The sequence below is a fragment of the Podarcis gaigeae genome (genome assembly GCF_964106915.1).
Source record: "Podarcis gaigeae genome assembly, chromosome: 6".
Classification (NCBI taxonomy): Eukaryota; Metazoa; Chordata; class Lepidosauria; order Squamata; family Lacertidae; genus Podarcis; species Podarcis gaigeae.
Genome location: NC_139682.1, coordinates 61,527,158 through 61,539,843, shown reverse-complemented (window position 1 = coordinate 61,539,843; position 12,686 = coordinate 61,527,158). Strand labels below are relative to the sequence as shown.

Genomic DNA, 12,686 nt, shown 5'->3' with positions numbered 1-12,686 from the left:
CCTATTGTCCATTCTCTTTGTCAACTGACTACTTGATCAATAAACTTGAATTCATAGACTATCTACTCAAAAGGGTGAAACCAAACATAATAGCTTGGGATTAGGGAATTCATCTCTTTCCCAGAAGCATAGTTTGTAAACATCTTACCTAAATACATCCTTTGAAGTGCCCAGCATTAGTCACTTTTCAAGGACAGAGTACTCAAATGGAATGACAATTGCTATCATGCTAGTTTATGCTAGCCTCCCTAAACATGGAGGCCTCCAGATGTCCTGGGCTACAACTCCAAACAGTTCCTGCCAGAGCAGGCTGGTTTAAGAACATACCACTGACAAAGCAGCTCAATGTATCTAAGATAAGTGAATCACGGAAGGCAATCCACACCAAATGACAGCTAACTGTTTTCCATTTGCTTTTCATATTAAGATGTGCAGGCCTCAAACATTCCTCCAAGTGTCAGCTATGGGTTTTCTGTGCAGAATATTCCAACTACCTCCGTGTAGCTTGCCGGGATTGTTAAACCTTTCCTTGTGTGGCCCTGGTATTCTCTCTGGGAAAATAGTGGTTGTTTGCAGGCTACAACTTAGGCTTCCTGGGAATTTGGACTCCTACCTTAAGGTGTTTTCACATCATTCTTTGCTGCGCCTCTAGCATGCTCCCACCACAATTTTTTAAGACAGGTTCGCACAACGTTAACTGCAATCTATCTGCATTCTATTGCTTTTAGAGAAATATTTATCTTTGATGCACTCACACCAGGTTCCACATGATTTGATAATGGAAGCAGTCATTCCATTGTGGTGAACAGATCAGGGGGCTTTAGAGCATACACAGAAGACAGCAAGTGCACAGATAAAACCTTCTGCAACACTGGGGAAAGAAATCAGGTGAATGTGAACAGCAGTGGGAGATATAAACTTGGAAATGCAGCAGAGGGGAAACCTACTCACAGGGGTTCAAGCTGAGCACAGCCTCAGAGAGACCTTGTAGCTATAGGAGACATCACCTGTTCTGTAAAAGGTATTGATGCTGTGCTTGTGCATAAGAGAAGTGTATGTGCCATCACAAAACATGGGTAACCCATGGGCGTTATTGGGAGTGATGTGTAATTGATGGGTGATGACAGAATTGCTAGGGATCTTTTCAAATCGTCTTCACAGTTGTTATACTACATCTATCTCCCTCCCTGTAGCTATTGTGTTTTTAGATTGAGCAACAAAGGGTACCAGCTAGTTACACTGGTATAAATTCCACATAGTGGTTGCCATCTTAGCGGGACCACAGGAATGCCTAGCACATGTGATTAAAACACTGTCATACCCAAAAAAATGGGTTCCTATTGCAAAAAAATGGGTGTATAAAGAATTTGTATGTTTGCCAAAGGCTCACTGAGAAATGTAAAAAATCAAGTGTGCAGAAAGCAGAAAATAAATGATACCTTCTCTGGTATTTCCACAAAGGAACTTTACCACAGAGCAGTTTTGGATCTGTGTTTTTTTTTTTTTTTAAAAAGGAGCAAGCTTGTAGTCACTAAAAATATTTTACCCACAGCACCACACTAATCTATCAATGTTTTTCTTGATTTTTTTGTCAAATATATATTGGAGCTCGAAATTGTTGCCCAGTATTTCTAAGCTGTATCTTCCAAAAGCCAATCTTCACATTGAATATTGCCCTGAACAGTAATGGTTAACTAGAGAACTACTGAACTCGGAGAACTACTGAACAATGTCAACATGAGCCTAAGCATGACTAATGGTAATGTAATACACAGCACTTGGCTGATAGCAGTGTACTCCTTGAAGGGTATACCAATTATCTTGATACTCTTCGTGACACTATTATCAATTATCATGTTATCAGTTATCATAGCTCACTGCCACTTAGCCAGCAATGGAAGCCAAGGTGATAAACCTGTTAATTAAAATGAATATGTGAACACTCATTTATAGCCAGTTCATATGACCTGGTATTATCAACTGCTTCCTCTGACACTAAGTATGCTGAGATGGGTTCAAATAACAAGGAAGGGGATCTAGACTAAACACAACAGGAGGAGCATCCAGATGCTATGAGCGGAACAGCATTCAAACAGGCCTGCCTTGAGAAGGATGCATGAGAGGTTTAAGCAGAGACTAGATAGCCACCAATTAGAGATGGCATTGTAGAGGACTTGCTGCAGTGCCAGAAGGTTGCACCAGGAGACCTTTGAGGCCCCTTCCAATTCTATGACTCTAGGAGAACAAGAAGCTCACTGGAGATAAAAAATTGGTGGTAGCTGTTTTTATAACCAAGCAACTGAGAGGGTACTTGCAATTACTGTATCATCATCATCATTGTCACGTCAACTCTCCCTGACAGTATCTTATTTCAGTTTCTAAAATTTGGTCAGACAACTGATTTTTACAAGGCTGGTATAAGCAGCAAGCATTACTCAATAAGTCTCCAGCCATGACTACTTACACTGCCAGCCAGCCAAAATCACCCATTTGATAACTGAAAATACTTTTCCTCCCAGGAACTTGGGGACAGACACGTGTGTTTATTCCATTTAAAGCACAATTCTATACATGTCTATTCAGAAGTAAGCCTCAATGACTTTCAGGTACACGTACATATGAAGCAGTTTTAGAAGCTAGGTTAGAAAAGCTAGGAGCCAAATGGCTTTTGGGACCTGGGTTGTGAGCGCCAAAACAGAATGTCTTTTGTTAAGCATGAATTAATACACAATTAACGTTAAGTGACACATTGTTAATATCATATTTTTAGCAGAAATTGTCAATACAAATATATAAAAAATTGTCCAGTAGCACCTTAGAGACCAACTAAGTTTGTTCTTGGTATGAACTTTTTTTTTTATATAAGATATTTATTAAAGATTTTCTTAATACAATAGAAAAAAAAACACAAAATAACATATAACTTTACAATAGCCATATTTTCTTCGCTTCTTTGGACTTCCTCGCATCTCTCGTTCCTGCGTTCCAAGTTTATCAAACTTTACCCAGCAATTTATCACCTTGTTTCAATTCTTATTTTATAATTATCCAATATTGTGTCCCTAATTTTAGATATTTTTACCCAAACCTTAAAAGCTTAATTTTGACATAATATTTATCCAAAATTTATCTTTTCTTATATTTTCACTTATCTTCATATTCCTTTCAACTAACTTAATGGTGCCATATTGTTTATAATCTTACATCTTTCTTAACACTCATACAATTTACAATATTTTTGTAAATAGTCCTTAAATTTCTTCCAGTCCTCCTCCACAACCTCTTCTCCCAGGTCTCGGATTCTGCCAGTCATTTCTACTAGTTCCATATAGTCTATCAGTTGCATCTGCCATACTTCTAGTGTGGGCAAATCTTGGGTTTTCCAGTGCTTGGCGACAAGTATCCTTGCTGCTGTTGTTGCATACATAAAAAATGTTCGGTCCTTCTTTAACACCCTCTGGCTGACGATGCCTAAAAGAAAGGCCTCTGGTTTCTTAGGGAAGGTATACTTAAATACCTTTTTCAACTCATTATATATCATTTCCCAGAAAGCCTTAACTCTAGGGCAGGTCCACCAGAGGTGAAAGAACGTTCCTTCAGTTTCTTTACATTTCCAACATTTATTATCAGACAAATGGTATATTTTTGCGAGCTTGACTGGGGTCATGTACCACCTATATATCATTTTCATAATATTTTCTTTCAAGGCATTACATGCCGTGAATTTCAGACCGGTGGTCCATAACCTTTCCCAGTCAGCAAACATGATATTGTACCCAATGTCCTGTGCCCATTTTATCATAGCCGATTTGACCGTTTCATCTTGTGTATTCCATTTTAACAGCAAGTTATACATTCTTGAAAGTACCTTAGTCTTAGGTTCTAACAATTCCGTTTCCAACTTTGATTTTTCCACCTGGAATCCTATCTTTTTGTTCTTGGTATGAACTTTTATTGTGCATGCACACTTCTTCAGATACACTGAAGAAAAACTTGTTCATACAAGTTTAATTTGATGTTGACAATAAAAGTATTGGTACCATACTCCAGTTTTCAAAACACTCTACCCTTTATTGTTAAACTCCATATTGTCTATCCTTAACAATTACTTCAAGGCTTCAAAGCACATACATTTCAGTAATTCTTGTGTGTCAGCCGGGCTCAAAAACTGGTACCCAGACTTTTTAGGTGCTCGCAAATGGAGAATCTTTAGGTGCAAAATGCACCTGGCGCCTGCTAATTTTGAACCCTGATATGAAAGCAATGCCTCAAAATGACATGTGAAGCTGGTGAGGCCTAGCAAGTCCACCCAGGTGAGCACTGTGAAGACTCTGTTCTCCAGGCCTATGACAGTACTACTAGAACTTATTGGCTATCACTAAATAAACTCTGTTTTAAGTCTGCATGTAACAACAAAGAATTTTGGTGCCATTAAGATAAAAGACATTTTTGGGTCATGAACTTGGGGGTCAAATCCCACCTCTATAAACTTGGGGTTATCCTCAGTTGACATGAATATACACACTGCAAAGTGAGTCCAGAATGCAAGCAATGCACAAGACAGATAAGTCCTATTACTACGCAAAGCACAAATGTGAATGCAATCCAATCCAGAGAGCAAAAGATACTGAGATGCAAACACCTAACCAGAGTCAATTAATTTCTGCAGTAGTTTGTCTCTATTCAGCTCAAGTCTGATAGTGTCAAATCTACAAATGAATTCCAACACAGCTGCTTCATACAACTCTCCCTTCAAAACTTTGTGAGGTGTTTTTTTAAAGACGTATGACAACATTCTTGTCTCATTCAATGACCATGGAGACTTAAGTGTTTCCCCGCCAATTTCCATTTTTTTATGTTCATTTATTATGTTTTGAGAAAGCAGTCTGGTTGCCTAATGGTAATTAGGAAAGGCATGCTTGGAAACTTCTCAGTACACTGTCCGAGGGATTCTGGGAACACAAATTTTGGAAACACACTGGCTTAAGGAGTGAAAGGGATGGAAAAGGTATTGCGTTTTGCCTGACAACTGTCCACTTCTCCCACCGCCAAATATATGTCTCATCGTGCCTTAGTAACAATTACAATGGGGCACGTATTCCACATTTACATAGCCAGTGAGGCGTGGTTAGAGGATCCAGATAGGGCAAAGGAGACCCAGAGACAAATCTCTACTTTGGTATGAAGCTGTTTGGGCCATTCACTTTATCTGAGCCTAGCCTACTCTGCAAGGTTGTGGTAAGGATAAAATGAGGGTGGGGAAGAACCATGCACACAGCCCTGAACTCCTTAAAGAAAGGAGTTGGGTAGGATAAAACCATACTAAATAAAGAAACACTAAATTTACATTACCAGTAAAATATGGGATGAGAAATGAGGTAAAACTTTTAAATGTTGTTTTTGTTAGTTTGGAAATCAACCTGATAAGAAAGAAAGGGTGCTTGTTTTAGATTAAGATTCTAGCCTCTATTCCAGACACAAATGAGAATTAAGTGGCAGCATCTTTCCTTTCCCCACAGAATAATGGAAGATCGATCAACTCTATTTTCCCTTTTAAAAACACTTCTCTTCTCTTCACACTAATGGATAAGAGAGATTTCTCGTGGGGAAAGGAAGGAAAGGGCCTTCTTCTACCGCCAATCTTTTCCCAATAGCCACTAAACCAGTGGCTCTCTATCTGAGGAACTCTGGGGTTGCAGAGAAGCTTGCCAGAGTTCATCTGTGAGAAGATCAATTGTGGCAGACAAACACTGGAATGTCAGCTGGTCTGCAATCAGTACAGTTTCCCCAGAATGTTCAGCTGCATGTGAGATCCAAGTTTTCTAGAGAAAACGTGGTTCACATAGGTTGACACTTCAGCCCAAGAGGCCTAGCTGGAGTGCTATATGAAAGGAGTACACACCCTAGAACAAGCCCTAGCATGCTTTGGAACATACAGGGACGAGGGGAGTTTAAATGCTTTCTATAAGCATTTCAGAAAACAGAGGGCCCAATGACCTCCTTGCCAGCTCTAATCAGTGCAGTGTAGAAGGCCATGTAACCCGCCCCTTGTGTTTATCATCAGCACTGGGATAATTGACGCAGTTGCATCTTCTTTTTGTTTCTTCTGCGGGCTTTTTGCTTCCAAATGGTCCTTCTCTGTGGGCCCACATGGCCCAGCTCATTCCATCATCCTTTGATCTGTTTTCCTCCCCGCGGGCAGAGGACAAGCAAAAGTGCTTCCAGATGAACTGCCTTTGTTTTGTTTTGTCTTATTTACACTTCAGGAGGTTTGAATGCTGTTTTCCCCACTCAGAGAAACTTTACTAGAGAATCCTAGTCTAGTATGAATGCAGCCATCTACAGGAATCAAGGGGGAGAGAGATGCAGAATGACAGTCAAACCTCAATTATCTCTTTTTAAGGGGGGGGGACCATGCAATTCATGAAATAGTAAGCTGCGCTAAAATCTGCCAATGCCAAAATATATCAAACTTCAACTCCTACTTACATACAAAGATCATAACTTTAGACATATACGAAAGCAAACGTACAACAGAAACCAGCTACTGCAGATATAAAATTTTAGGTTGATTACTACTATAGTGTTACTGCCATATAATGCTGATCAGCAAAGGAATTCTTACCTGCTGAACTTCACCTTCTCCATTTGAAATTTTTTCTGTGTACACAAAGGAGTTGAATATCCGCTGTAATAAAATTAAGAAAGATTGATTAGACACATCGGTATAATATCAGTGACTGAGCATATTTAGGTGAAAAAAGCAGCTACATACGGAACAGGTAATATAAAAGAGAAGTTTAAGGATTAAAAGAATTATGGTAATAAGAGATGGAAAAACCACAGCAGTTTCATTAAAAACACATACGCTTCCATAATTAAATTAAACAGATGTTTGTGTTTTGTGGAAATATATAGGATATTGCATCCAGAGTGCCTAACATTGAGTGCAAGTGGTATGAATTTAAAATAGCTATGCTTCACATTTCAAACATGGCTTTCCCCAAATAAAGTAATTGTTTACATATACCATACATTTAATGCAATGCAGCTTTTTCAAAAAGGTTTTTTTTTTATTCTCATTCTAAATTCATTAGGAGCCTGTCTAGATTTCACTTATACTCAACGGGCTTCGCTTTGGGACTCCTGCGGTGGAAAAGGAGCAGCAGCATTCTGTACCTCCCTTTTCCCACTGTATACACACATGTTGTTGAAGGGAACGGCACAGAAAAAGTGAAGGCTCCTTACGGAGAGACAAAACTAAATTGTTTATATACCGGTATTACTCACACACATCAGCACACAAACCAGCTCCGCTCACACCCTCCCTTCTTGCTCGCATTCTCCAGTCTATGTCTTGCTGGTCTTCTCCTTTATCTTTCCTACATCTGGGTCAGCAGCAGTGAGGGAGCTAAGAGGTTTTAGAAGTGGATAACCCTTACCTACAAAGCAATAATCAAGGCTTCTACTGGGTTATTGAGAGGAAGCCTATCCAGCCTTAGCTCCCAGCCCAGAGGCAGACATCTGCTCAGTCTATCCTTGCCCCCAAAGATCTTAAGAAGGCTTGGCTTGGGCAGAAAGGAGACAGTACATAGCTTCCATTGAGCCAATGCCATCAAGGGCCTTCAGTAACCATCTCACTATTGGTGATGGGCTGTTCCCAAAGCAATAGGAAGGGGGATCTTGGACTCAGTGGATGCATGTAACAAGCCAAACATCTCCTGAGAACCATCTATCTTTCCTACTTTTGGGCTGATGGTGGAGAACTGAAGCTGCAGGCAAATATTGACAGGTGAGCAGGAATGCCTATCTGTCAATCACCTGTTGTTGTTGTTGTTGTACTTAATGGCAAAATAGGCTTTAAGCAGTTTAAATGTTTAAGGGAGGTTGCCAAAACTGCCAATTTGCTGATTGATGGTTACAGCAACCTCTTCTTAAGACACATTTACTGCACCAATCAGCTGGCTGACACTGCCAGCTCCAAAGGAGGTTGTTGTAACAGCTGATCAGCTAATTGGGAGTTACAAGGAGCCCCTTTGAAGTCTGTTTGGAGGAAATGGTTTAGAGTGCAAAGGAGCATCCCCCCCCCCCCGCAGACATCTGTATACAGAGATTGGTCAAATGAGCAAAGAGTTGTGTACAAAGCCAAAACAGAAATTTATTATTCTTATCAGCAGAGAAGTATAGGCAAAGTAACTACATTTGCATCACGACTGCTTTGCATAATACATATGTATTTTAAAAGAAAAAAAGATTACTTCCACAGAAAAAAGGTTATGATAATTTTCCCCATTTATTTTCTACACTTTCTAAACTTAGAATTTTGTTTTATTCTATAGGCTCATAAATTTATATTGTTAATATTCCTATATCATGTGACTAAATACCAATATGTACCATTTATTATTCTGCCAAATTATGAATATTCAAAACTACCAACAAAATAGCATGAATACTTATTTTTCATGTCATGTAGAAACACAGTTATTCAAAGAGCTACCATATAGCATGCTTAACCAAGAGTGTGGCTCTTGTCTTCACATAAGTGATAAGAGAATGCAAACCCAATCTGAATTACTTTCATTTTACAATGCTCCCACCTCCTTCTGTAGCTGGCAAGCTAGGAGTGGGGGACCTGTGGTCCTCCCGATGTCCTTGGACTCCAACTCACATCAACCCCAGACAGCATTGCCAATTGTCAGTGGTTAAGGAAGCTGGAGTCCAGCAGCAAATGGAGGGCTATGGGCTCCTCCTCTCTACTCTAAGCAGCTATAGTTATGTGGCACAAAAATACATCTGTGCTTCCTGGTCAGAGGTTTTAGATCAGGAGTTAGCAAGGTTTATCTTGCCTGGGCCAGATCAGTCCTGCAGAGATCCATCTGTGGGCTAGATTGTGCGCATGCATGAGTGCACGCGCCCCCAAATTCTAGCATCTGCACGTGTGCAGATGTGTTTTACGGCGCTGCGGAAGCAAGTCCCCGCGCCACGCTGGCTTAGCACAGCGCATGCGCAAGTGGGTGGCTCAGTTCGGGGCAGCTCATGGGCTAGTCAAATGACCTCCAAGCGCCGCTTCCGGCCTATGGTCTTTAGGTTGCTGACCCTTGTTTTAGATAATGCTTCTTGTATCACAAAAACTTCATTTACTTGCAGACCAATCTGTATTAACGGTTATCATAACTGTATAATATGCCCTATTCTGTTCAGGAAATAAATGAGTTACAAATTGGGAAACTCATATTAAATCAATGGTTTAAATCACGATTAAGCTCAACTACTTAAAAAATACATTTCAGTCATAGGCAATACCGACAATGAGTTATTTTAAAGAAATATGGGACCAAAGACAAATGGTAAAGAGCATTTTGGGGCGGGGAATGGAAAAGGAACAAACCAAGTACAGTACATTTAACTAAGGTGGGAGTGTAACCCACTGCCAAAGCACAGCAGTAATTTGATCCTAAGTGTGCCATATGTGTTAAGATTAAATTGCTTTCCAAGCATCTTATTCTAAAAGATAAAATGTATTGTTGACTACATCGAGCAACAACAGATTCAAAACATTTCATCATATTAATTTTGTTGTCCGGTTTAGTTCTTTGAGCGCCACACTTTGTGTGCAGTGCTTTACAGAGTTTTAGTTTATTAGCTTATTTAATTTATATACAGTGGTACCTCGGGTTACAGATGCTTTAGGTTACAGACACTTCAGGTTACAGACTCCGCTAACCTAGAAACAGTACCTTGGGTTAATAACTTTGCTTCAGGATGAGAACAGAAACTGTACAGCAGCGGTGGCGAGGCCCCATTAGCTAAAGTGGTACCTCAGGTTAAGAACAGTTTCAGGTTAAGAATGGATCTCCAGAACGAATTAAGTTCTTAACCTGAGGTACCACTGTACCACCCTCCATCCAAATATCACAGAGCTGTAGCAAAAAAGGCGATTCACAGCTAAGGATGCAAGTACCTTATCTGAACTAGATGTAGCATCTAAGCAAATAAAGATATAGGCAGCAGTTTGGCAGGTCAAATTCTATCCTCAGCACTCCTCTAGCCATCATTCAGGGAAGACATATCCTTGGTCACAGAAAACACTGTGGAATAATCTTACGTTTTGTTCCACTGAGCTTATGACTGTCACTTTCCCTTATTCCTTTCCCTCTTGGGGACTTCAGGAATTTAAGAAATTTGAACTCTTAATGCTAAGGCCACCCCTGGAGAGGGCGGCAGTAAATCTTCTGAGTTTACAAGTCCCAGTGAGCCTAAAAGGATTAAAAAGGCAAGATACAACTATTATGAAAAAGCCCAACACTGAAACTTCCTCTCATTCTATCCCCTTTATTAAAAGCTCTGATCAGTTTCTAAGACTACAAACAAACCTTTCCCACCCCACCCAATTTAGAGAAGCTAATTTAACATCAGAAGAAAATACATTAAAGGTGTCATTTTGATGTAAAATGAACTGCATTTTCTTTTCCACTCACAAATTGCTGAATATCGGGACATCAAAGGAAACAAAAAAATAGCCTCTTAGCTAACACTGAGGTTTCTACCCGTAATACGAAGCTAGCCCTTAACCTGAGCTTTTACAGATCTATGAAGAAGCATTAAAAATAATGAATATAGTTAGGAAAAAAGAATACCAATAATCGCTTGTTTGGTTACTTAGCTTATGTTTTCAAGTGAGAGTCTGAGTCGAAAAAATAAGTATAAAATCTTCCACTATGAAAATGTTTGCTTCAAATCTTAATTTTTGCTACCTAACAGCAGCACATGAATACTGTGATCATTGAAATGTTCTATCTTCTCTCCCCATGGTTCCTGTAATTAAATGAAGGAAAAATTGTGCGATTGCAAGCAGCATGATTGGAGTTATATGTAGTTGGGCCCTTTGATATGGATAATGCAGTGCAGTTCTGCATGCACTTTGCATCACACACTGTGAAAATGTGGCATACGTGAATTTTTCTATACTGTATGTGGAATATCTGACAAATTACCATCATTGATTCGTGTTTAAACATGAATGGCATATACAAAACTGCTGGGTTTATTTATAAATTTATCTGAAGTACTTCATTGAATATTGTCGATTCCAGAATGGGGAACAATGAAGTAAAATAATAATATACAGGGGAAAAGCAATAAACAGAAATTACAAAATCCATCAAAGTATGTCCAATAAACATCAAACAAATAAACAGCTCCATTATATAGCAAAAAAAACCTAAACTACAACAATTAGAATTTCCAATTTAACAAAATACATGGATGAAGAAAACAGGACATTCAATTCACTGAAGAACCAAATGGTCCTATCAACAGTTCCCACACCATTTCTTACTTGGTGCAACCCACTCACTCCCCCCCCCCCCCAATCAGAGAGAAGGCCCCACTCTGTGCTAACAGACTCTCCTTCTGTCTTTTGAGCACCTTCACTGCCACTCTTGAACCCATCCAGGTTCTCACCATGAGCAGCAAATTGTGAACTCTTAATATTATAACTAACTGTACCATGTGCTTTATCAAAATGTAAATCAGCCTAGCAACATAGTACATGGTCAATTAGTTTGTTGTTGACATTTAAAGCTGGAAACAACTTGGGACAAGGACATCTAACAGAACTATATCCCCTGATACAGACCAAGCTCAGCTGTAAGATTTTCTTACGGATGTAAGGTAAAGGTAAAGGTACCCCTGCCCGTACGGGCCAGTCTTGACAGACTCTGGGGTTGTGCGCCCATCTCACTTAAGAGGCCGGGGGCCAGCGCTGTCCGGAGACACTTCCGGGTCACGTGGCCAGCGTGACAAAGCTGCATCTGGCGAGCCAGAGCCGCACACGGAAACGCCGTTTACCTTCCTGCTGGTAAGCGGTCCCTATTTATCTACTTGCACCCGGGGGTGCTTTCGAACTGCTAGGTTGGCAGGCGCTGGGACCGAGCAGCGGGAGCGCACCCCGCCGCAGGGATTCGAACCGCCGACCTTTCGATTGGCAAGTCCTAGGTGCTGAGGCTTTAACCCACAGCGCCACCTGCGTCCCTTCTTACGGATGACCTACTGGTTATTTCACAACCAGCAGACTGTCCCTTGGGGACACAGCAAAAGTGGGCTCTCTCAGTGATGGCACCCAGTCTTTGGAATACCGACCCTGAGTCATGAAGTGGTCATCTTAAAATAACTCAATGCAAGTTTGCCTAGACTCTTACCAACTCCTACTTTCTAATTGTAGGCTCTTTTTAATATTTTAAAAGTAATGAATTTTTAATGCTCAGTTTTATTAAATGGGGTTCTGCTTTAATTACTTCTATGTAAACCACTTGGAGATGTTCATTACATTAAGCTGTATACAATTTTTATAACTAAATAAATCTGAGAATGCATACTGCTCCATGCATCTGTGCTGATTCTAGATCGCCATCCGTGCGGATGGGAGGAAAAGAGGAACAGCAGCTCCTAGCCTGACTAGGCTCATGGCCAAACTACATGTGATCAGATCTAACATTTATTTATTTTTACTTAAATGCAGCCCCAGTGATGCTATAATTTGCACTGTAGCAGCAAAGCTGGGGGTGGGGAGGAGTCAACCCTTTCCTATGACATTTTACAAAACTAAAGAAAGTACACAAACATACACACAGCTAGCCCTGCAGCAGAAACAATAAAATATTTTCCCAATACGGGGCAAAGCA

General features: G+C 40.1%; 1 protein-coding gene across 1 annotated transcript in view; it reads right to left on the bottom strand.

The window, feature by feature from the left end:
- Positions 1–12,686, bottom strand: part of CACHD1 (cache domain containing 1) — a 122,750-nt gene that overhangs the window by 71,878 nt on the left and 38,186 nt on the right. Inside the window, exon 2 of the mRNA XM_083742844.1 lies at positions 6,626–6,688. Coding sequence (XP_083598970.1) covers positions 6,626–6,688 — 63 coding nt within the window. The remainder of the gene's footprint in view (positions 1–6,625; positions 6,689–12,686) is intronic.